The sequence below is a fragment of the Petromyzon marinus genome, chromosome 12 (genome assembly GCF_048934315.1).
Source record: "Petromyzon marinus isolate PM22_M1 ecotype Great Lakes invasive population chromosome 12, UKy_Petmar_22M1.pri1.0, whole genome shotgun sequence".
Taxonomy (NCBI): Eukaryota; Metazoa; Chordata; class Hyperoartia; order Petromyzontiformes; family Petromyzontidae; genus Petromyzon; species Petromyzon marinus.
This window is the reverse complement of record NC_133678.1, coordinates 702,314-728,839: the sequence shown is the minus strand read 5'-3', so window position 1 is coordinate 728,839 and position 26,526 is coordinate 702,314. Positions and strand designations below refer to the sequence as shown.

General features: G+C 52.4%; 1 protein-coding gene across 6 annotated transcripts in view; it reads right to left on the bottom strand.

Annotated features, from left to right (window-relative positions):
- The window catches only part of LOC116941732 (uncharacterized), a 136,188-nt gene that overhangs the window by 55,061 nt on the left and 54,601 nt on the right, over window positions 1-26,526 (bottom strand). For all 6 annotated transcript variants that reach the window (XM_076066457.1, XM_076066458.1, XM_076066454.1 and 3 more), the window contains exons 2-3: window positions 6,582-6,627; window positions 3,695-3,731 (exon numbers count right to left, since the gene is read on the bottom strand). In XM_076066457.1, the coding sequence (XP_075922572.1) occupies window positions 3,695-3,731; window positions 6,582-6,627 (83 nt within the window). The remainder of the gene's footprint in view (window positions 1-3,694; window positions 3,732-6,581; window positions 6,628-26,526) is intronic.

Below are 26,526 nucleotides of genomic sequence, written 5' to 3'. Positions count from 1 at the left end.
AATTGAACAGCTGGTGCGGTGCGTAAATATCAGCACCTTAGAGACAAAGGCGACCCGGTTTGGTCCTGGCCACACCACCCGTCCACTCCGTGTGCCGTTCCGGTCTGTAATTCGTGATGCTCACTACATCACTTGCCCCAACACCCTGTGTGGGCTACACGCCGGGGAAGGGATATTTGTCTTTATCTGTGTGTGCCGGTAGCATATACCACGCGCGCAGGATTTGTACGTTTTTCAAATGGACTCGGATGTCAACATCCCGCTTTCAAGCGGTCTGATTATAAACAACCACAACAACAGGATGAGCCCCAGTGAAAGAAAACGGAGCTCTCAACGCAGGCTCGCGACTCGCGACATGGACGAGAAAGAGAGAGCGGGAGAGAGGAAGGGCTGTGTGCAGATGCAGCACTTGTCGTAAAAAATATAATAATATATAAAATATATAATATTACAAATCTTACATAGAAAACATAAGGGGAACATAGACATGGAGTAGGGAGAGAGGGGTTAGAGAGAGAGGGGGGGGGTAGAGAGAGGAGGTAGAGAGAGAGAGGGGGGGGGGTAGAGAGAGGAGGTAGAGAGAGAGGGGGGGGGTAGAGAGAGGAGGTAGAGAGAGAGGGGGGTAGAGAGAGGAGGTAGAGAGAGAGAGGGGGGGTAGAGAGAGGAGGTAGAGAGAGAGGGGGGGTAGAGAGAGGAGGTAGAGAGAGAGAGGGGGGGGTAGAGAGAGGAGGTAGAGAGAGAGAGAGAGGGGGGGGGGGTAGAGAGAGGAGGTAGAGAGAGAGAGGGAAGGGGTAAGGAAAGCAGAGCTTGACATCTATTGTGAAATATTTCATTAAAAGGGGGGAGGGGGTTACATAAAGCAAAGCATTAAAAAAACTAAAAAACTAAATGATGAACGAAGCCAAGTGTCGACTACAGCGAGCATCTTCTTGTTTCCTCTGATCGTAAAAAAGAAGAGAGAGAGAGAAATCGCGCACTTCCATTCTCCTCTTTACGCGCGGGGTTAGAGAGAGGGAGGGAGAGAGAGCCACAGCAGAGAGAGACTCGTTCTTCTTCTCTCTCTTTTTTCTCTCTAAAATAAATGACCCCGTTTGCCCTTCTGTTGTGTGACTTCAAGTCCAATTTACATGAAATATGCAGATTTGCGTGGGGGGGGGGGGGGGAATGAAAAAATAAATTATGCAAAGCAGGGCAGAGGGGTAGATTGCTGTCAGAATGGGTTCACCAATGCGGGATGATGCCGAGAGAGATGAAGCCGTCAGAATGTGGCAGCCCGCTGAGGACGTTTCAAGGTGAACGCCATTAACCTGACGTCCGCAAAAAGCAAAAAAATGCCACAGGAAAAACGAGAGAGAGAGAGAGAGACGGGAGAGATACCCCCACCCCTCCCCCCATGCCCCCACCCCGCCCCCCCATGCCCCCACCCCTCCCCTGCGCCCCCCATCCCTCCCCCGCGCTCCCCCTGGCCCCCACCGCTCCCCCCGTGGCCCCCTCCTCCCCCACCGCAGATCAATTTCCCGTGCAGGGTGGGAAGTTCACGGCGCGAGAGTTGCGTTGGCTCCACATGTTCAAGGCAGCGCGTGTAGAACGACGATGTTCCTTTCAATTCGTTCTGTTGATTAAATGCAGATTTAATGAGGATCCAACGATTCGTGAGCCCACGCCCCGCCCTTACGTTGCAGAGTAAAAGGCCGATTCAGAACATCTCAAATGTCAATGATATTATTTTGGTGATTGTTGTTGCTGCTGCTGCTGCTGCTGCGTTATCAGTGGTGCACAATCAACACCAACAACAACAACAACATCGGCACGTGTCGTGTCAATAACAACAACACTGAGTGTGTGGCTTTAAAATAAATATGTCATAGGCGACGTTTCGGGCCATGGGCCCTTCGTCATGGCACGTAAAGAGAGAGGCCAGTAGAATGAGCTGTTGAGAATTAAATGTTAAACATGTATTTTGATTACCAGTTTTTAAATTCGTGTCTGAATAATTCCACTAATAATGGCTATTGAGTTACATACAACTCCCATTTAAAAAGTGACAAAGGCATCACTCTTGCTAAAATAAACATATTGACATTAAACAGTCAAATTAGAAGCTATTGCTCTCCGCATTGCATTGGGCTAAGATGTATTTGCGTGCGACCACGTGGCACGATCCTGCCAATCGCAGTGTGACCCTGCGGCCAGCCACCACCGTCTCCTCGACAGCAGCTCACGTCGCCTCGTGTGCAAGGGGCTGCCCTGACAGGCGCATCGCTGTTTATCGCAGGATCGTGAGAGTTGACAGCCTCTCGGGGATGGCTTCATCCAGCAGTGGATTGACCATGGTTACTGCTGCTGCTGATAATGGGGCACTGCGGTGGAGAGATGTGATCTCCCTCGCCTGGTTATGCAGGAGGAGCGCGTGGGTTCGATTCCGACCCTGGCGCCTGCTGTATACGGAATTTGAAGTTGTCGTGTTCTCCCCGCGGTCACGTGGATTTTGTCTCCTCAAGTTTTTCCTCCACGTTTAGAATCAACATCACGCGCTCAGAGTATTTGGCTGCTATAAATATCCACGTGATGATGAGTCACATCGTTTGAGCTATAATTTGTGGCCAGGTGGCTTCTGGAAAAGAGCTATTTAGCTCCGTGGGATTTACCTGGTCAATAAAATAAAATAGTGATGATGATTGGCCCACACTCTGCACGGTATTGCAGCGGACGCTGACATTTCCAACTGACAGGCGACACCGCAACGAGCTGACTCGGCAGCGCAACATCTCCGCAATCATTCGCCACCTTCCCATATCTGTCCCTCCACATACAAAATATACATTTATATTTTACACATCCCATCAAGAGCTACGCGGTCTTACGTCTGAGAGTGCATAATTCCAGCAGCACTGGTGGTTCAGCACAAGCAGCAGCAACTCTGGACCGGTTTCGACGTTTAATGTCTCATCAGCAGAGTTCAGGTCTCGCGTGAATCCACGCTGTTGAATTGATCGAGTTGTATTCATCCCGCCTCATTTTGTATACTTTAAAAGCGTTAACAACAAGCGAGTGATTTAGAGGACAGGGGCAGTGCAAGGGCCGATGAACGAGTGACCATAACAGAAGGCACGTGGGGTCACGACAGGGCTATCGGGGAGGGACAGCGAAGAGTGGAGGGACGACGGGGAGGGAGAAGGAAGGGAATGGGAGATGGAGAGAGAAGAGGCTTTGAGAGAGGAACGAAAGGAGGTTAGGAAGGGGGGCCGCTTCATGTACAGGGGAAGTTGATTCCAGTGATATGGGTCGTACGGATGTTCTATGTGCAGGGACAGATATGTGCACATGCGAATTGTCTGCATCGGTGCAGCCTCACACAGAGTGGTCACAACGGGGCTCGCCATTCGTTTGTGCCGCCTCAGCAGCGATCACTGGCGGAGCCGCCAGGCGTCGCTTCTGCTGAGCTTGCGCGCGTCACCCCCGAGACCACCCCTACAGCCAGAGGAACCGCCATCCCTCGCCAAGCAGTGGGTAGACCTCGGCTGCCGATGGTGATGTCGAGTTTGAATGAATGGTGTTGCGGGTGCTGACGGGATCGTGGAATGCCGGCGCTGACGATGTTTGCGCCCCACCCTCCCAGGTTGATCCGAGCCCCTCCCCCAAAATTACACCCCACACGCCCCGCCCCCTCCCCCGTCCCCCCCGTCGTAGTTACCTGAGCAGCTCGTGTGCCGATGCCTCCATTGCTGCTGCTGTAATGAGAGACAGAGACACCGAGACAGAGAGATGGGGAGAGGGCGAGACAGAGAGAGGAAGGGAGAGAGACAGAGAGAGGGAGGGGGAGAGACAGAGAGAGGGAGGGAGAGAGACAGAGAGAGGAGGGAGAGAGACAGAGAGGTAGAGAGAGCGAAGGAGAGCGAGACAGGAGAGAGATGGAGACAAGTCGGGACGGAGTTAAGACATCTCGTCGGACGTGCAGGGGCAGATACCAACAACAACAGCCACCGCCGTTCACCACTAAGTAGCGGTGACGTCACCACGGCGCTTGTGCCATGCTAAGTGCACTTTGAGGCCACGTGAAGTGTCGAAGGCCCGCTGTCTGGAGGTCACGGAACAGACCCATGTGCATTGGATTGACTGCCTGGGATAGCTGGCAGATGAACCAACTGTGCTCCCCACTGTACCAACTCGAGTAGTTTTATACGCCAGGCACTCCGCTCGTTGTTGTGAGCGTCGCTCTTCTGCCTTCCGTTGTTGCTGGAGGGCGACTGCCTCCAACTCCCCAGTAGCAGCGTCATTCACGAACCTCCTTCCCAGAGACCGATCTTGACACCGCTGCTACCAGTCATCGGCAAGTCCACTCAGCCCCAACTCTTCTCTAGCCCGTGCCGTGGCGCTATGCCTCCTAGCATTGTTGAGACCACAGCCATGGATTAAACCCGGATTTCGTGACTCACAGAACCGTCATCTCTCCCTCCATATGCGGACCGCTTTGTATGAAAGCTCAATGAAGCTTGTCCAATGGGTAATCGACTGTTGTATGGAGGTGATCCCGTGAATTATTACTGAAGAATAAATCTCAACACATTGGTCAATAACTCCACTGTGTGTGTGCGGCCTTAGAAGTAAAAATATATATGAGACGACGTTTTGGGCAATGGCTCTTCTTCATTGAGCATACAGTATCATCATGTCCTGCAGTTGCTTGACACAGTTTCAAGCAACCCGTTGCGTTATCGGATCACTGCCAACTCTGTCTGGCTCTGAGTGTGCATGTGAATTGGTGAGTGAGTGACTGCGTGAGTGAGTGAGTGGGTGACTGGGTGGGTGAGTGAGTGAGTGAGTGACTGGGTGAGTGAATGAGTAAGTGGGTGACTGGGTGGGTGAGTGAGTGACTGGGTGAGTGAGTGGGTGACTAGGTGGGTGAGTGAGTGACTGGGTGAGTGAGTGGGTGACTGGGTGGGTGAGTGAGTGACTGGGTGGGTGAGTGAGTGACTGGGTGAGTGAGTGACTGCGTGAGAAAGAGGTTATCGCTAAATCTGAAAAGTTGCTCTCCAAGGCACCCGGTGAGTGGAACGAACGCAAGGATAATAATGTGGCGAGTCGATAAACGCTTGCACGGCACGCGATTTTATTGTCTTGGCTGCGTCGGGTGGCGGAGGGTTTTTACGACACAAAATGTGGTCAGATGAATACTGTGTGTGCCCTAACCTCCCGCCCAAATCAAGGGTCAATAGCGATTAGCCGCACATCTAGGAGTGTCTCGAGCAGCAACCACGACGCGTCTAAATTGTGTTTAACTGAGAGACGGAGGCAGCTGCCGCTACAGCTGTGTCGTGGTCACCCACACATCCTAGAGGCCGTCGGTTCGATTCCATCTCCGGGCGCGGCAGTTGAACGTTTCTCTAAGTTTGAACTGAGGATCTGTGGTGGCGGTGGAGATGGTGACGGTGGAGGTGGTGGTGGTAGGAGTGGTGGTGAAAGCGTTGGCTGCTGTGCTGCTAGGTGGCTAGGAGATTGAATAAATCCGTGCAGAGCTTTGAGTGATACCATCTCGCATGCATGGCGGGTTTCCTCAGGGGTCTCCGCTCTCCTCCCATATACAGCCATGCTACATCTCAACGCAGCATGACCCTCCTGAAAAGGAATCTTGAGACCCGGCCTCTCCTGGATAAGTAAATAACCGTATAGAACGTATATTTAATTTGCATGAATCATAATTAATCATATTATACATTCAAAATTGTGTTTCGAATGCATTGAGATCGTAAGATCAGGTCAAGCCTCCCGTAAGTCACGTGACTTCCGTGTGGCCACCCCCACGCTGAGCCCCGCCCCTCTCCCCGCCCACAGTGAAAACAGACGCCGCTCCTTTTCGTTCGCGTAGCTCCCTGCCGCTCGCTCCTTTCTTCTCTCTCTTCCCCCCCCCTCCCATCATCATCACCACCCTCTCTTCATCCCCGACATCTTGGCCAGGTCATTCCTCCTCCCTCCCTTTATGCTACTCATCGTGTGCTTTTGGAACCACGACTACAAAGGTATTGTTTATATTTATGCAATTTCCGTTCGCGAGCTCCTGGCCAGCACCACGCCCGGCCGCCTTTGTCTCCCGAGTGGCGATGTTTACACACCGAACCAGGCACTCATTTGAGGATGAGTAGATTTAGGGGAGGCCCAGGACCGGTTCAGATAATCGACCCTGGTGTTGACGGTGAGCCGGAATCGAACTCGGGTAGCCCGGTTCGTATCGCTACACCACGGCTCCCCCACACGAACACCCCTCGCATACTGGCAGCACACACAGCACGCAAATCACCGGCACGACGAGGCCGATTGCGCCTCTCGTGATGCAGAGAGAGGTGGGAGAGGAGGCAAGGCGGGAGGGGCAGGGTGGGGGAAGGGGGGAGGAGAAGGGAAGGGAGTGGGGGGAAGAGGGAGAGACAGGAGGGGAGGGGCAGGAGGAGCGAGAGGCTGAGAAGGGGAGGGGACGTGCGGAGAAGAGGGGTGGGGGAGGGTGTGGCTGTGGGAGTGGGGGTGGGAGTTGGAGAGGGGTGGGAGGGGGAGAGGGGTGGGAGGGGGAAGAGGAGAGCGGCGAGCGGTACCTTTGGAGCGGGTTCGAAGTCTCTTCATCTCCCCATCTGTTTCCATCTGCGCAGAGACAGAGAGAGAGACAGAGAGAGAGACAGAGAGAGAGACAGAGAGAGAGACAGAGAGAGAGACAGAGAGAGAGACAGAGAGAGAGACAGAGAGAGAGACAGAGAGAGAGAGACAGAGAGAGAGAGACAGAGAGAGAGAGACAGAGAGAGAGACAGAGAGAGAGACAGAGAGAGAGACAGAGAGAGACAGAGAGAGAGACAGAGAGAGAGAGAGACAGAGAGAGACAGAGAGAGAGACAGAGAGAGACAGAGAGAGAGACAGAGAGAGAGACAGAGAGAGAGAGAGAGAGACAGAGAGAGACAGAGAGAGACAGAGAGAGAGAGACAGAGAGAGAGAGAGACAGAGAGAGAGACAGAGAGAGAGAGACAGAGAGAGAGAGACAGAGAGAGAGACAGAGAGAGACAGAGAGAGAGACAGAGAGAGAGACAGAGAGAGAGACAGAGAGAGAGACAGAGAGAGAGACAGAGAGAGAGAGAGACAGAGAGAGAGACAGAGAGAGAGACAGAGAGAGAGAGACAGAGAGAGACAGAGAGAGAGAGACAGAGAGAGAGACAGAGAGAGAGACAGAGAGAGAGACAGAGAGAGAGACAGAGAGAGAGACAGAGAGAGAGCATGAGGAGCGCTACCCACGCGCCACCACCCCACGCAGCTGCTCCCAGAGTGAGCCCCCCGCCCCCCGCTCGTCTCACCACCGCCCCCCGCCGCCGGTAGCCGTCCCATCACGGCGCTAATTATCCGCGTGATTAGCACAGCCCCCCCTCACCTCTCCCGTCCTGCCATAGGAACGTGGAATTTCCAACACTTGGCTCTGCAGGACTGGAAACTGTCGAAGGGGGCACCAATGTAATAGAGCGCTTTCACTGTAAACTACCAAGACCGACTGAGTTACATCGCTCTCTTTCAGAAGCGACCTGGCCACAAATGACAGCTCAACGAAGTGGCTTATCATGACGTTGAGGTGTATGACAGTCAAACACTCAAAGCGCATGTTTCTGAATGTGGAGGGGAAAAGACCGGAGGACTCGGAGAAAAATGCACGCCACCACGGGGAGAGCACGCAAACTCCAAATACACAGGCGTCAGGGACGAGTTCGGGATCGAACCCACGACCTCCTTGCATACCAGGCGAGGCAGATGGCGTCTCGCCAGCGTGGGGCCCACTGAAGGCGCTTGACGGAGCTTACAAAACGGTGACACCGAATGGAATGCTGTCGTTGGCAGGGGCGTGCTTCAAGGATTGAGGAATGAGTGACCGAGATAGAGGTGTACTTAGGGATCACGAAAGGGTAGGCGAGGGACGGGGAGTGGTGGAGGGGCGAGGGGAGGGGAGAGAATGGGCCATGGATGCCCGTGTGAGGAGTGGAATTACGACTCGCACAACCACAGGTGTCGCACCTCGACCAAGCAATAGAATTGTTCGTCAATAACACCACAGTGGTGTGACCTTTAAAATAAATACATATATAATAGGTGACGTTTCAGGCAATGACCCTTCTTTATTGCACACAAGTTGGCCAGTAGAGAGACAGTAGATTATTAGTTGGAGACTGCGCTTCTTTACACAATGGGACCGGCTGATGAGAATTACATTTTAAGCTTCTTTAGTGATTAGCAGTTTTGTAATAGACGTATGAATATTGAGACTGTTGGTAGCTAATGGGTAGCAGACAAAGCCCCAACAAAAATCAGACAGCTACTAAATAAACGAAGTTATATGAAATCGTAACGTTAATAAAATTGTTGCTGGTAAATTGCATTGTGGGAAGATTCGTTCTTGTGACGCAATCGCAGTTCCTGATTGGACCGCTGGAGGGAGCCGATGGAGACTCAGGGACTGAGGTCACACGTCAGCGGCTCTGTCCACCACGTGTGATCGTCACGTAAAACAAATGATGACACACGTGTAGCTAGCCATGGTTAATCCGCTGCTGGATGAACCCCTCTCGCTGAACAACCAGACAATTAATTATAACGCATTACTGTATTATAATTATTAATACGACTATGACTTGTTTTTTAGGAGGGTCTTGCCAGGTTTTAGCAGCGTGGGGATGGGGGGGGGGATGATTGCGGTCGACATTCCCAAACGAATAATTTGCGTTCTCGCTAACAGCCTTTGCCCCAACTGTCTATCGAAGGCGATACGGGAGATCTGCGTCGTCTTTGTGTTTGTATGTGAGTTCATGTGGGGCGTGCTCGCATTTGTGTGTGTGTGCATGTGCACCTTGGCGCATGTGAGTTCAGGTGTGTGTGCGTAAGTGCATATGTGCGTGTCTGTGTTCGTGCACCTGTGCATGAGTTCATGTGTGTGTATGTTTGTGCACATGTGCATGAGTTCATGTGTGTGTATGTTTGTGCACCTGTGGATGAGTTCACGTGTGTGTATGTTTGTGCACCTGTGGATGAATTCATGTGTGTGTATGTTTGTGCACCTGTGGATGAATTCATGTGTGTGTATGTTTGTGCACCTGTGGATGAGTTCACGTGTGTGTATGTTTGTGCACATGTGGATGAATTCATGTGTGTGTATGTTTGTGCACCTGTGGATGAATTCATGTGTGTGTATGTTTGTGCACCTGTGGATGAGTTCATGTGTGTGTATGTTTGTGCACCTGTGGATGAATTAATGTGTGTGTATGTTTGTGCACCTGTGGATGAGTTCATGTGTGTGTATGTTTGTGCACCTGTGGATGAGTTCATGTGTGTGTATGTTTGTGCACCTGTGGATGAGTTCATGTGTGTGTATGTTTGTGCACCTGTGGATGAGTTCATGTGTGTGTATGTTTGTGCACCTGTGGATGAATTAATGTGTGTGTATATTTGTGCACCTGTGGATGAGTTCATGTGTGTGTATGTTTGTGCACCTGTGGATGAGTTCATGTGTGTGTATGTTTGGGTACCTGTGGATGAGTTCATGTGTGTGTATGTTTGTGCACCTATGGATGAGTTCATGTGTGTGTATGTTTGTGCACCTGTGGATGAGTTGTATGTTTGCGCACATGTGCATGAGTTCATGTGTGTGTGTGTTCGTGCACCTGCGCATGAGTTCATGTGTGTGTATGTTCGTGCACCTGTGCATGAGTTCATGCGTGTGTATGTTCGTGCACATGTGTGTTTGAGCTCATGTGTGTGTATGTTCGTGCACATGTGTGTTTGAGCTCATGTGTGCAAGTGCGTGTGTCTGCAACCGTGTGCCCAAGCGCACACACAAAGACAAAGATCCCCAATATAGCCTTAACAGAGTGTTGGGACAAGTGATGTTAGCGAGCACCTATGAAGGCCGGCATGGCACACGAGGGGGTGGGTGGCCAGCAGCACGCCCGATCGTCTTTGTCTCCCCAGTGGCGATGTTTTCACACCGCACCAGGTACATATTTGAGATTGAGTCGGCCTAGAGGAGGCCTGCGACCGGTATAGAGAATCGTCACTGGTGATGGTGGTCGTGGGCAGGAATCAAACTCTGGTCGACGGGTTCGTAGCGTGCTAACCGCTACACAAAGATCCCCCCTATAGCCTTAACAGAGTGTTGGGGCAGGTGTTGCTAGAGAGCACATATACATACACACACAAAGACATGCACAAACAGACACACACAAATACATGCATAGACACATACACGTCCCGAGTCAGATCACGACCGCCACTGTCTTTCATCGATTCCACCCACTCAACGTTAACAGTCCAGCCCCAAACTCATTTTCTGCAAACAGAGTGTGGGAGGATGAGAGAGCGAGCGAGTGAGCGAGCCGCGCGCGGGAGTCACGGAGTGAGTGAGCGAGCATTAAGGGAGGGAGGGAGGGACGGGGGCAGTGGTGGTGGTGGGGAGAGTGAGTGGAGAGCGAGTGGAGAGCGAGCGAGAGAGATGGGTGGGGTGGCGGGAGCGGGGGAGAGGCAGAGAGGATAAATATATAAAACTGAAAAAAACAAATTACAGAGCTGAGTCTGAAAGCAATTCTAGCCAAAGGCTGTGATTGCTTTCGCTCTGCATATTAATAAACGCCGCCAGTGAGGCCGGTACAGGAGGAGGAGGAGGCGGCGCTGGAAGTGCATTCATTTGACTCACGCTTGCAGCGCCGCGGAGAGCGCTGCAATTAACAATCCCTCTCCCGCACACAAAGACGCACCTGTTTATAATTAGAGTTCACAGACCATCTCCCTCCCTCCCACCCCGCCCCTCCTCCCACCACTCCCCTCTCCCTCCTTCACCCCCCCCCTCCCCATATTCCAATCCGCGTCGTGATCCCTCTCTCCCTCATCTCACGGATCCCCAACATTTACTCCAAAGAGGCAATTATGTTCCGCTAAGCACCGCGCCTCTCTTCCTCCTGGGCTATCGTGTGCGATAGACAACACGCCTTCTCACCTGCTCGCCGAGTCGATATTGATTTATTTGTTACTCTCGGAGGAGGAGGTGGGGGGGGTGTAGGAGAGGGGGGGGGGCTCAATAGCAGCGGAGCGGCCAGCAAGGACTTTTTAGAGATTATCGAACCTGGCCTCGAGTGCTGAGCAGCATTAAGGTCGATGTGACTTTATATTGCAAATTATCTCGCGGCGAGCGAGCGTGCCGTGCGGCCGAGCCGGCGTGCGCGACCCCACACAACGTCGTTCGTCTCCTCCTCCTCTCCCTCCTTCCCCGCCTCTTCCTGCGTCCCCCCGTGCTGCTCCCCGCGGGGTTATTTCGGTGCATGCCGGGCGCGCGGCGCGATGCGATGTCGCGTCCCTTGCCACGCGAGCGCCGATATTAGCGACTCGCATCATTTTACTGGAACAGCTTCACTGGAAATCGTATTTATGTATCCTGGAGAGCCACGCAGGGCTCTTTCACGAGGATGGGCCTGCCGCATTGTTATATTTATTTATTTTAAGATGTGTTCCGGCAGTTGATAATGGAGAAGAATGTTATTCACGTGGGAGCAAACCGGAGCACCACTCTGTCACCGTACAGATGGAAACAGTTGGCGATTAGTTCACACTTTGTTGTCCCGCCTTCTCATGGGCGAGCCAGGGTACGGCTCCTCCTCGACGCCCACCCACGTGGTAGGAAGGGAGTTCCACAGCAACATCTGTGCGGTCATCCACCAACTCTCACTGATGCCGCTGCCTCCACACAGCGCTGGGTTACAGGCAGCCACGTGCAGCAGCAGCAGCAGCGTAGCCACCATCACTGCCACCGCCTGGCGCCCGGGAGTGGCCCTTGCTATCTCTTTGTCTCTCTCTTTGTCTCTCTCTCATTTCTCTCTCTCATTTCATTAAATTGGATGAATATTTGTTTTTGTGGTGCTGCTACTGCAGCGTTGGCAGCGGTGCATAGACGTAGCCAAAAAACAGCAACAACAACTGAGCACACTCGTCAATAACAACAATACTCTGTGTGGCCTTCAAGGAAAGACAATATAACGGGCAAAGTTTCGGGCAATGGCCCTTCCCCATCAATATGAAAGCCATTGCCAGAACTGTCACGCATCATTTTTTATTTGTTTCTTTTGAAGTCAACGCGGTGTTGTTATTGACGACGCGCGTGCTGAGTGTCCGTGCTTGTGAGCGCACCCCGGGGGGGGGGGGGGGGTTAATTGGACGTAAATCAAACGTGGACTCTTTCAATTGTCCCGGCTGGATCTGAGCCACACCGCGCGAGCAGCGAACATTCATAGCGGATTGCTTTGTTCCCAGTCGTTGGTGACCGGGTTCAGGCCATCAACTCACTCCACTCGAGCGCACTGGTTAACCACAAATACATTTGCGTAAGTCTATGGGTCTCTACGTGAGTCGATGGGTTCTTGTATAAGTCACTGGTACACTGGACAGTGTTAATGACGAACGTGTTGAATCGTAATACAGGCCGTGAAAGCCCACGTGTCAAGCTAAACCCACGTGTCAGGCTAAATACACGTGTTAAGTTAAGCCCACGTGTCAAGTTAAGGCCACGTGTCAGGATAAACCCACGTGTCAAGTTAAACCCACGGGTCAGGCTAAATACACATGTCAAGTTAAGCCCACGTGTCAACTTCTTTGGTTCTTTCGGTAAAGTCACGTAGAATGAGAATAAAATAATAAATTGATAAAATAAAATAACACAATAATATTCTCACGACGTTTCGGCCACAACACAAGCGGCCTTCATCAGGTGAAGGGACGAGACTGTCTGGTAGGACAGCGCTGGAGTGAAAGAGCCACGTTCAGATCACGGCCTTTAAGCCTCAACTTTAGCACCACGGATAGCTTAGAGTCGCGGCATCGTCCCTTCACCTGATGAAGGCCGCTTGTATTGTGGCCGAAACTTCGTGAGAATATTATTGTGTTATTTTATTTTATCAATTTATTATTTTATTCTCATTCTACGTGACTTTACCGAAAGAACCAAAGAAGATGAATCATTGCAGTCACGACAGCTTTAAATCGAAATTTAACCGCCTCTACGGGGAGGGATTCCACACATCCTTAAGATCATTCAACAGACTCCGGGATAAGAAGGCTCAACTAATCGAGTCTCTCACCTTTCTGAAGAGATGCCGCGACTCTAAGTTATCCGTGGTGCTAAAGTTGAGGCTTAAAGGCCGTGATCTGAACGTGGCTCTTTCACTCGAGCGCTGTCCTACCAGACAGTCTCGTCCCTTCACCTGATGAAGGCCGCTTGTGTTGTGGCCGAAACGTCGTGAGAATATTATTGTGTTATTTTATTTTATCAATTTATTATTTTATTCTCATTCTGCGTGACTTTACCGAAAGAACCAAAGAAGATGAATCATTGCAGTCACGAAGCTTTAAATCGAAATCCCACGTGTCAAGTTAAGGCCACGTGTCAGGATAAACCCACGTGTCAAGTTAAACCCACGGGTCAGGCTAAATACACATGTTAAGTTAAGCCCACGTGTCAGGTTAAACCCACGTGTCAGGTTAAACGCACGTGTCACGTTAAACCCACGTTTCAGGTTAAACACACGTGTCAGGTTAAACCCACGTGTCAAGTTAGACCCACGTGTTAAATTAAACCCACGTGTCAAGTTAAGCCGACGTGTCAAGTTAGACCCACGTGTTAAGTTAAACCCACGTGTTGAGTTAAACACACGTGTCAGATTAAACCCACATGTCAAGTTAAACCTATTTCTCAAGTGAAACCAACGTATCAAGTTAAAATCACGTGTCAAGTTCAACCCACGTGTTAAGTTAAAGTCACGTGGTAAGTCAAAATCACGTGTCAAGTTAAACCCACGTGTTGAGTTAAACCCTCGTGTTGAATTAAACCCACGTGTGACCTACGAGTAACGTTAAACCCACGTGTTGAGTTAAACCCACGTGTCACGTTAAACCCACGTGTCACGTAAAAACCGACGTGTTGAGTTAAACCCACGTGTGACCTACGAGTAACGTTAAACTCACGTGTTGAGTTAAACCCACGTGTCACGTTAAACCCACGTGTCACGTTAAACCCACGTGTTGAGTTAAACCCACGTGTGACCTACGAGTAACGTTAAACCTACGTGTCAAGTTAAATCTGCATTTTAAGTTAAACTCTCGTGTTAAGTTAAACTGATTCAACCGGTTCAAACTGGTTCGAAATTATTAGAGAACCTGGGAATCAAAACTCAGGAGTCGAACCCAAATCAACGGCGAATCAGTTTCTCTACCCGGCGGGAGGAGCATGAGGTGTAGGAGGTGTAGGAGGAGGAGGTGTAAGCGGAGGTGTAGGGGGAGGAAAAGTAGGAGTAGAAGTTGGAGGAGTAGAAGCAGGAGGATGAGCAGGAGGCGAAGTAGTAGGAGGAGCAGGAGGACGAGTAGGAGGAGTAGGATCAGGAGGAACAGGAGGATGAGCAGGAGGAGCAGGAGGATGAGCAGGAGGAGGAGTAGGAGGAGGAGTAGGGGGAGTAGGAGACCCACCTTGATCTTGAGTAGCACGTGAAGCTGCTTCAGATCAAGGTGGAGCGCGGATGACGAGGGGGGCGGGGTTTGGGGCCCGAGAGATGCAGGCGGGCGACCGTGCGACTCACGCAATCACAGGCGAGCAATATCCGTCCATTACGGCCGCGTACACTTCACTTAAACTTGCAATCTTTTGGCCATTCCGCTGCTGATGGAATCGCTTACGGCAGAGCGCGACGCTCTCAGACGAACGGCATCTTCCGCACGGCACGGCGGCGCGCACAGAAGGAGCGGGATTGATGAGGGAGAGATGGAGAGAGGGGGGGGGGGGGTCAGAGAGCCGCGCATCCCCTCTCTCATCCCACCTCCCTCTCTCTCCCTCTATGTTGCTGGAATATTGCATCTCTTGTTGATTAGCACGTTTTATTATTTTCACATTTCTCTCTTTCTCTCTCTCGCGGGTGATGTTGCCTCCTAAGCCAGTTTGAAAAATAAAAGAGCATGCGTTTGTGCGCTCTCACACCCCCCGTGTAGCCTTAACAGATTGTTCGGGCAAGTGCTGTTAGCGAGCACCTATGAAGGCCGGCACGGCACACGAGGGGGTGGGATGGCCATCACCACGCCCGACCGCTTTTGTCTCCCTAGTGACGATGTTTACACACCGCACCTGGTACTAATTTGAGGCTGAGTCGACCTAGGGGGAGGCCCAGGACCGGTTCAGATAATTGTTACCGGTGTTGGCCGTGAGCGGGAATCGAACTCGGGTCGCCGGGTTCGTAGCGCAGCGCGCTAACCACTGCACTCCCGCTCCCCACACACACAGACACACACACAGACACACACACAGACACACACACAGACACACAGACACACACAGACACACACACAGACACACACAGACACACAGACACACACACACAGACACACACACAGACACACACACAGACACACACAGACACACACACAGACACACACAGACACACACACAGACACACAGACACACAGACACACACACAGACACACACACAGACACACACAGACACACAGACACACACACACACAGACACACACACACACAGACACACAGACACACACAGACACACAGACACACACACAGACACACAGACACACACACAGACACACACACAGACACACACACAGACACACACAGACACACAGACACACACACACAGACACACACACACAGACACACAGACACACACACAGACACACACACACAGACACACACACACAGACACACACACACAGACACACAGACACACAGACACACAGATACACACACGTACTGACACACACACAGACACACACAGACACACAGACACACAGACACACACACAGACACACACACACAGACACACACACACGTACTGACACGCGCACGCCCTGCACTCTGACAGCAGCAGCGTCGTCTCTCGGCAGAACGCGTTGGCTGCGAGCGCGCTGCGGCTGGGGCGTTGTGACGAAGTCTCCCCCTGATTGTGAGCTCTCTCTCTCTAGTCGCTCTGTTCGCCTCTCACCCTAACCGCAAAACGTTGTTTGTTGTTGCAGCAGCAGCATAAACAAAATAACCAAGAGGCGCACAAAAGAGCCATCGCTCCGCTTGCCGTCACCGAAAAATTCGTTCGCGTCGGGGGCATCTTTCGCCTCCGCATCGCGACACAGCCGCGCTCTCGAACCGTCACTCTCGGCCTCCTCCCACGGTGCGCGGATCGCCGCTCTCCCACACCCATGGGCGACGTCGCGAAAGCAGCGACGAGTTCATTTGGGCGTGTCGGGTGCAGGAGGGTGCAGGAGGGGGTACCACGCAAAACATTTTACTTGTCGCGATCTGACCCCACAAAAAAATCCGAGCGCGAGTCGTATTCGTCGCGAAAGCCGCCGCGTGTTACTAAATAAATAAACAATTAACCCACCACCTCTTCCACATCCCCTTCCACCGAAACAATCAAAAGGCAAAATGATCACTGAGCGCCCTCCAAGCTCAGCGGCAAATGATGGAATAATCTGTTCTGGGGCTTTCTTAGCATCACACGTGCAAGCTGGCGCCACGTATAAACATCACCACCACTGGGGAGACAAAGGTGGCCGGGAGTAGTGCTGGCTAGACCACTCTCTCATGCACCGTGCCAACACTAACCCCAACAGTCCGCGTAGGCTATTCTGGGGATCTTTATCTTTGCTTGTGTAACTAAATAATCACAAGCAATGTCTAATTATGTGTCCCTATACGTAAACAATACACGTGTTTTTTACACATCCCATCAGCCGCACGGCCTTTACTTCGGGGAGTATGCATGTATGTTGAACTTCTTTCCCACCATACGTAGCCAACCGTGTTCATCGGAGGTGCGGGGTGGCATCATTGCAGTAGCTTTGGTTCAACACGACCAACAATCCGGACTGGTGGTTTTCGCATTGAGTGTCTCATCAGCAGTCAGGCTCGCTTGAAGCAATGCTGGTGAACTGTTAGATTGTTATCGGCAAAGGACCCTCTATGTTAATTAAAGCTCCTATTTTCAATGCATAATTGTGAGTGCGTAATGTCATACCCCGTGTCATCATCAGTCAGGCTGAATGCTGATGAGACACTGAGTGTCGAAATCGGTCCAGAGCTTTGCTTGCATTGATCCTACGCTGGTGAATTGATCCGCTCGTAAGAGGCTGCGTGGATGATGGGATGTGTAAATACATAATTATACTTTTTTAGGTGAAAGGACAGATGTGGGAAGGATGCGTGATCATATGGTGTTGTCGTCTCACGCGAGCGACTGTGTACCGTGGCCGCACTACGACAAGCAGGGTAGGGTCAATGATGTAATGCACGAAGGGAAGAGAGGAGAGAGAGAGAGAAAGAATGGGGGATCAGAGGAAGAGGGTGGATATAAAGGAGAACCGGGAGTAGTGGGGTCAAGAGACACGTGGCGAGGGAGGAGGGAGAGGCTACGTCAGGGCATCCACGACGCTGCTGCTGCTGCACGGAGGAGGAGTGGCGTCTGCTTTCACAGTGGGCGGGGGGAGGAGAGGGGAGGAGTTCAGAGGGGAGTGGCCTCAGAGAAGCTACGTGATTTACGGGAAGCTAGAGCTGATTTAGATATCGATATATATAAATGAGAGGGGAGGGATTCAGAGTGGGGGTGGTCGCACAGAGAAGCCACGTGATTTACGGGAACTTCGAGCTGATTTAGTTATATGCATACAGATCATTGTGCCGAACTAGAACTAACAAAGAACAACGAACACCCCCACACTTCAGAATCTTTCTGTCAGCTAAAAACACCAGAAACCCCAGCGGTGGAGAAAGGCCACTCCGTGTCCTCCGAGCAGCGAGAGAGACAGCGAAAGAGACAGAGACAATGCGAGAGAGACAGCGAGAGAGAGAGAGACAGCGAGAGAGTGACAGAGACAATGCGAGAGAGACGAGAGAGATAGAGACAATGCGAGAGAGACAACGAGAGATAGACAGCGAGAGAATGCGAGAGAGAGACAACGAGAGGGATATAGCGAGAGAGAGAGACAACGAGAGAGAAAGAGACAGCGAGAGAGAGACAGCGAGAGAAAGAGAACGAGAAAGAGAGACAGTGAGAGAGAGAGACAACGCGAGTGAGACAACGAGGGAGAGACAGCGAGGGAGAAAGGGGGGGGGGGGTGAAACTAATCTCCGAGTATTTTGCGTTGCCATTTCGCGTCAGCGGAGGCCGAGGAACGCAGAGGGTTAAGCATATTTTGTGGCCAACGGGGAATGAAAAATGCGCACGTATTTTATATCCGGCGAAAAGGCAATTCAGATGTAACTCGGTCATCTTTAACGCACGCTGCGGCACACCTTTAAATCTGGCACCAAAGGAAAGTCCAGGATTTATGCGCCGGCAAAACGCAATCACGCACTGACCAATTGTCGCCAGCGCACAGGGGGGGGGGGGGGTAGAAGTAATTTCCAGCCATCTCACCTCCGAGCGGAGGCTACATTTCCTCGTCACTGAATGATTAAATCATTTGCGGTGGCGGCCACCGCGCGCGCGAGGGGCTCTCGCGCGGGGCCGAGCAAAGGAGGTGACGGACGGTGGCCTCGTGGTGCTCGCTGCCCAGGCTGGAGAGGTCACCGCGCCTCGCGCGCGTGCCGCACAGGGACGGCTGCCACTGGGGGAGCCCCCGGCCAATGAAGTGTTGAGATGACGAGATGTGATGATGTAAGGCTCCATCCACCACGCGTCATGATCGTCATGATTGTTGTTAATGTGATGATGATTATTGGAATTCCTCCGCAGTCGCTTCCGCGATAGTTTGAGACCGCATTCCCGGGATGGGTGCTGGGATTCGGACAAGGTTGGTGAAATAGTTATTTAGCGTAACCGCATAAGCCCCCCCCCCCCCCACTCAAAAATTAACCGGTTAATATCGGTTTACTATACATATAGAAATGGCCAAAGCAATGAACGCGATGTGTTTGTTACTTTAACTGACAGTCGGAGGCAGCTGCCACAGCGGTGGGGTAGTGGTCACACGCGCAATGGGCCTGCAATGCAGAGGGCGCCGGTTCGTTTCCATCTCTCGGTGAGGCAGCGGAAGCATTGGGAGGAAAGTTTCTTAACTCGCCACGGCCGCCTCTGTCCACCCGGCAGCAGGGTGAACGGGTTCATCACCGTTAGTCGATCAGCAGGTCACCACGTGCGGTGGTGGGGTGAAGTGTGGGTACTCGCACATCTCCCCATTAAAACTCCACCGGAGGACCATTGCCAGGTTCACGTCTGACTTTCAGAACCGGTAATGGGTTCTCGAAAACGGTTACCGGTTTTTGGCCGGTTACCGGTTCACCAATCCTCGTGTCGGTTGTGGTGGAGACCGCAAAGAGGGCCCAATGACTATGTGTGTGTTGAACTTCTTTCGCACCGTACGTAGCCAACTGTGCATATTGGAGGTGTGGAAATATAATACGAGCCCACTGTACGGTTCAATATTTATTGGTACTACTTGCGATCCTTCAAATGTCAACCCCCCAATTTCATCATCATCTACTTTATTATCGTCATCACAAAACCGATGGCAAGGTAAACACATTAACTCAGTCCGGATCGGGACGGGGAAAGCCTCCGCGCCGGGGCCTCTCTCCTCCTTAACTCCTCACAAGACGACACTGTTGGCTTCACGCTGTGTGGATTCTGTGTGTGGGATCTGTGTGCGTGTGTGTGGGATCTGTGTGTGTGGGATCTGTGTGTGGGATCTGTGTGTGTGTGGGGATCTGTGTGCGTGTGTGGGATCTGTGTGTGGGATCTGTGTGTGTGTGGGGGATCTGTGTGTGTGTGTGGGATCTGTGTGTGTGTGTGGGATCTGTGTGTGTGTGGGATCTGTGTGCGTGTGTGGGATCTGTGTGCGTGTGTGGGATCTGTGTGTGTGGGATCTGTGTGTGGGATCTGTGTGCGTGTGTGGGATCTGTGTGCGTGTGTGGGATCTGTGTGTGGGATCTGTGTGTGTGTGGGGGATCTGTGTGCGTGTGTGGGATATGTGTGTGGGATCTGTGTGCGTGTGTGTGGGATCTGTGTGCGTGTGTGGGATCTGTGTGCGTGTGTGTGGGATCTGTGTGTGTGTGTGGGATCTGTGTGTGGGATCTGTGTGCGTGTGTGGGATCTGTGGGTGGGATCTGTGTGCGTGTGTGGGATCTGTGTGCGTGTGTGGGATCTATGTGCGTGTGTGGGATCTGTGTGTGGGATCTGTGTGCGTGTGTGGGATCTGTGTGCGTGTGTGGAATCTGTGTGTGTGTGGGATCTGTGTGTGTGTGTGGGATCTGTGTGTGTGGGATCTGTGTGCGTGTGTTTTGAGCGTGTGCGCGTGTCTGTGTGATCTGTGTAAGTGCGTGTTCTGTGAGTGTTCTGCGTGTGTGTGTGTGAGAGAGTTTGTATTTGTGTTCTTACGGTCACCACTCACAACCGCGGCAAACATGAAAGAGGAAATAATTTGATAGCCTGCCATAAACAAGGCCTGCTGTACTCAGATAATAAGTAAAATATATGCACGTAGAACGGGATTTTTCGATGACTGGTGAATATCATCGTTGTTTAAGCAGCTTGTGAGCAGCACACACATCTCCCTACGACCATCATCATCTTCTTCATCATCTCGCCGCGCAAGTGGACGAGTGAGGACCGTCTACGATGGATGATAGCACGCGGAGGGAGGGAGGGAGGGAGCGGAGTCGGCGTGATTTGTACAGATATCTGGTGCCGGTGTTGCCGGGGTGAACTATGTCACAGTAAACACTGCAGTTTGTGGGAGCACACTTCGCGCTGATTGAGGAATCTGTCCCGGCTTTGGCCTCTAGTGGAAAGAGTGGAAACTCGAAGTGTCAGTAAGTTGGCGGGTGAGTGATTGAGTGAGCAGGTGAGTAAATGAGTGGGTGGGTGAATGAGCAGGCGAGTAAATGAGTGAGTGTGTCAGTGAAGGAGAGGGTGAGTGAGTGTGTCGGTGGGTGGGTTGGTGAGTGAGTAAATGAATGGGGGAGTGGGTGAGTGGGTGAGTGATCGAGTGGGTGAGTGATCGAGTGGGTGAGTGATCGAGTGGGTGAGTGATCGAGTGGGTGAGTGATCGAGTGGGTGAGTGATCGAGTGGGTGAATGATCGGCAGCGCGTTCAACCGCTTGTTGTTTGCCAGAGGTTCGCGGTCGCAATCCGGAAGGCGGCCATGGGCAATTTTTGCCGTGGTAGTGGCGTAACAAGTGGAACAATAATATTACGAGCCGTCTGCTTTCCTCACTGGGAATGTAAACAATTAATAAATCAAACCCCACGGCGTCACTTGATGAAAATTGTATGGCTATTGTGTGCCGGTGTCACAGTCCGAAATTTTTGCCGAATTACACCGCAAATTGCTCACTGGGCATCGCACAGCGCAGGCTGTGTCTGTGTTACAGCCGCATTGCCTTCCTTCGTCACCATCGCCTTGCGCAAAAATAACTACAGCGCTAATTCCGCGTCCGCTGAATTATCGATACCACTTAATAATAATAATACGTGTTATGATGTCAACTCGTACCACTGCACGGCCACTCCTGCACAGTATCCGCTCCTCGCTGTCGTAGAGAGAGAGGGGGGGGGACTCAGAGGCGCCAGGAGGAGGGACCACGGACGAGGAGAGGGAAGGCAGCGGCAGCGGCAGCCACGCGGTGGTGAGGAGTCGGCGCTACCAACAATTGCCCCAGTTTTGCGTTACTCTATATATTCAGATGTTTTCAGCCAGTTAATGAGCGTTTATACCTGAGCACACAAAGACACGCCACGTGTTGCAATGTGGCAACACTTTATCGCACACAGATGGAACAGATGGAGGTTAATGCACCCTTTCTGTACCATTGTCTCCTGGCGAGCCAGGGTACGGCTCCTCCTCGACGCCCACGGGACAAAAACAGAGTTTCACACTCCATCCGTGTGGTGATCCACCAACGCTCGCTGCTGCTTCCACAGCCCTGGGTCGCAATCCGCGTGCGGAGCCACCACCCCCACCCGGCTGGTGTTATGCGCTGGGTTATCCGCGAAAATAAAATCGCGGATAACAGGAGGAATTCCACGCGGGATGTTCCTCCTAACCGGAAAACTGGGGTAATCGGCCGCGTTCCACAGTTAAGTTGCGGATTAAACCGCGGATAATCGGAAGATTAGGGGCGAGGGTAGTCGGGGTTTTGCACGTTTCCTACAGCGGCCGCGGACGAATAGGAGCCGCGGGCAATAGGGTTGCGGATGAGAGGCGTTCTCCTGTGCATCATAAGTGAGGAGGAAGAGCAGGGAGACTGACGCGACAGGCGTTGCACCTCGGCCGTCCACCAATCGGCGTTTCTCGCGAACAGCGACGCACCTACTCAATCGCTCCCCAGACGACAGCACGCATGCTCCACACATCGTCTGTCCGTCCACATACACAATACAAATAGGGAATTACATCTATTTTAAACACATCCCATCGGCCACAGGGCCTCCTCCTGAACACTCTAGACCTGGGCTTCAATGATTGGCGTCTCATCAGCAAGGTCAGTCTCGCATGAGCATCTGCTAAGTCTGTCATCCAGCTCAGGTCTCGCCCCTCTCGATGAACACAAAGTCAGATGTTGCAAAGCGGGAGTGTTGTTTTTGGATTGTCGGTGGCGTAATGCTCATCGTGTTAAACCTTTGGAGAAAGAGTTGAACATCAATTCACAACCACCACGGGAAGGGAAGACTGCATGGAAAGAGAGCAAGGGACGGGAGAGGGACGAGAGAGGAGAGAGAGAATGGGGGATCAGAGGAAGAGGACGGAGAAAGGAGAAAATGGAGCAGGGGCGTCAGGAGCCACACGGAGCGGCGTCTGTTTTCATAGTGGGCGGGGCGAGGAGAGGGGAGGGTTTCAGAGTGGGGGCAGCCGCACAGAAGTCACGTGGTTTACGGGAGGCTTGAGCTGATTTAGCTATATATAAAAAGGTATGGAAACATTTTAAAATTTAAAAAGCAGTATAATCGGGATGCTAATTAAATTAGTAAACAATAGTTTAATAAACGCGTGATGCCATGTCCATTAGCAGATATATACTTAATTTTGCGCAACAAATAAAACTATGGAGTTCTAAACCTCATAAACCTGCCAGAGAGCGAGAGAGAGAGAGAGCGCGGGGGAGAGCGCGAATGAGGAAGAGAGAGAGAGAGCCGGAGAGAGCGGAAGAGAGAGTGAGACAGATAATAAAGGCAGAGAGATTTTTAAATGGAAACCGTGTAATTTACTCGCCTTTGTTTGGCTTTTAATTGCTTCCCGGCTAACAATGCACGTAGGGACATTCCACGTGGCCCCTCAATTTTCCTATGCATCCCCCCCTCTGCCCCCCCGGAATAACAAACAACACCCCAACACCCCCGACTGCACGGCTGCCTCCACGCCGCCACTACTAGTCATTAACCTACTTCATCCATGAACTCACTCGCGTCAATTCGCTATGCAAACACGCGCGTATGGAAGAACATCACGTTTACATTGTATACGATGATTAGTGTGTGGTGTGTTACAGCGTGCGGGAGGGGGCATTATAAAGACAAAGATCCCTGCATAGCCTCAACAGACTCTTGGGGCAAGTGCTTTTGGCGAGCAGCACCTACGGAGGCCGGCTCGACACACGAGGGGGTGGTGGGTGGCCACGGCCGCCTTTGTCTCCCCAGTGCTGATGTCTACAGACCGCACTCGGTATTCATATGAGGCTGAGTCGACCTAGGGGGGACCAGGAACGGTCGTGCCGCCACCAAGGCGGCACGACCTTCTCAGCTCTCCGGGTCATCACGGGCGGATCGCGGAGAGGGACGCCAAAACTCCACGGAATCCGCAACGTTGCTCGTGAATTATGCAGGGGGGGGGGGATACCGAATATTCACCAGGGCAGCAGCAGCAGCGGCAGCGGCAGCGGCGGTCTCCGTTCTAATGACGGGAATAAAACGGTCGCCCTTTGACCCTAGTTAGCAGATGGTGCCAACTGTGAACAATTGAAGGCGAGACGCGCACACAACAACAAGGAGAGAGACAAAGAACCCCCGTACAGCCTACGCAGACTGTCGGGACAAGTGGTGTCAGCATATGAGCAGAAAAAATGCAAAGATTCCCCATTTAGCCTTCAACAGACTGTTGGGCCAAGTGCTGTCAGCGAGCAGCACGCGAGGGGGGGCCTCGCCAGCACACACGCCCGGCCGCCGTTCAAAACCTCGCAGCAGGCACAGTACTGTACTCAATTGAGGCCGAGTCGACTTAGGTGAGGGCCAGGTCCCGGCTCAAATATTTTCGCCACCGGTGTCGGTGGCCGTGAGCGACGCCGCTGGCGAATCGAGCTCGGGGCCGCCGGGCTACCGCCAACCGCTGCGCCACCGCTCCCCACGCCGTCGGCACGAGCGCGATGGGTGTCGCGGCGTGGCCCTGGCGGTGGTGGAGGAGGGGGGGGCGGGGGGGGGGGGGCCACTGAGTGGCGGAGCCGAGTGACTCGCGGACAAAAGGCGAACAGCGCGCCCTCTGAAAGGTCAGCAGATTGGCCCCGAGATGAGACAGCAGCAGTGACAGGCGGCGGCGGTGCGGACGAGGAGGAGGAGGAGGATGAGACGCAATCTCTCCAGTGACGACTGCACGCCCCTCCCCCCTCCCCCACGTCGACCCTGCAGCCTACCACCCGCACAACAAAGGCGCAAGATCTCACCCCCCCCCCCCCCCCCCATATAGCCTCACAGGCTGCCGAGGCAAAGTGCTGCATGCGAGCAACTTAACAAAGCTGGCGCTGCTGTGCTCGAGGGATGGTGGTGTGGCCAGCACACGCGGCCGGCTGCCTCCGTCTCGCCGCTGTTCGGTGTTGACACACCGAGCCAGGCACTCGACCCAGGCGAGGAACCGGACCACGGTTCAGATATTCGCCATTGGTTTTGGCCGTGGCAGGGAATCGAACTCGGGACGTAGTGCGACAGCCACTGCCGCTCCCCACACGGATACACACGAGACACGCAAAGACAAAGATCCCCCATATAGCCTTAACAGACTGTTGGAGCAAGTGTCCTTAGCGAGCACCAGTGAAGGCCTACAAACACACAGGCACTCGCTCTCACTCTGCAGATAAGCGCCCGAGGTGGGCATCGAACTCAGATGATGCTTGCGGTTACAACGGAGCTACTACCTCCCTGGCCTCCCCAAGGCATAGCCTCGACATCTCGTTGGCAAATGCAAGGCATGCGGGCATCGTGCAACGATGCACACAATCAAACCTCGCGTTGTTTGTGAACCCACTCAGAGCGGTTCGCAGTGAATATTCTCTCAGCATTGGGACGTTTGCCAAATTACCGGAAACATTGTGCGTGCCGATTATTTAGCGAACAAACATCGAGACGCGCCGTCTTCCAGCCACAGCCTCTTGCAGAGCCGCCGAATGGCTCGCCGGGTCCGTCCTTGCCACGGTCTCCAAAGTGAAAGCTCTGAGTGCAGAATGCGGGCAGGGAATCGGAGGAGATGCCACGCTTCTGCAAAGTCAGTCGGCCACTTTGTCTCGGGTCGGGCCCACTCTCGATCCATGATGAGCCACTTTGTTGAGCTATCATCTGCGGCCAGGTCGCTTCAAAAAAACAAGTTTGTGCCTCAATGGGCTTTACCTGGTAAGATGAAACTGTTTTTAGTTTTATTTGTAGACTTTCAAGTGATTTGTTTAACTTTACTCTGCACTCCTATCGTGTTTTTGTATTTCTTGTTGTTGTAACGTTCTGACCCGCCTCTACTGGACATCTGTGATACAGAGCTTTATTGCTCATCAGATTCCTCCTGCTGTATAAATACAGATTCTGATTCCGAATCACTTGGGGCACATTTGCTCATCACGTGGCAACTTGATTTGGTTGGCTCTGTCGGGTGTTGGAGGACTCTAGTTAAAAAAAAACCCTGACATTGCACAACTGCACGATGTGACCCTAATAAACCAATGATGAATGAGATGTGTGTAATTATCTCGAGTTGCTATCGTTTATTTAACAGCGCTCTCTCGTCACAACGCGCCTTATCGTTTCGCAGGACCAGAGTGAAGATTTGCATCTGTATCGTCGTCATCGTCAGCAGCAAACAGCCATGGTCAATCCACTGCTGGATGAAGGCCTCCCCACCGCCACCGCTAGCGATCCGGCGATGCAATGATCCGTGTAGACACCTGCGCACGTACTGCTTGATTCGCTCCATCTCCTCGAAGGGACGCACAAACTTGGATTCCTTGCCGCTCGACTGACATATATTAGTCGCGTGAGTACTGAGACTGAGTGAGTGACTCACAAATGGCCACTCGAATTATGTTTTGTTGAAATGAAAACAAACCCCGCAATTGCCTGCACCGGTCCTCCCGCCACGCAGAGCCTCCAACCGCGCCAGGACATCAGCGTCAGGCCGATGCTGCACCACTTCCCCGTCATCGACGGGACGTTAAAGACAAAGACGCTGTGGTGCAACTGTGGCCACGCAACCCCAAACTGCAGACCGTATAGTAAACCCATAGGAATACACAGA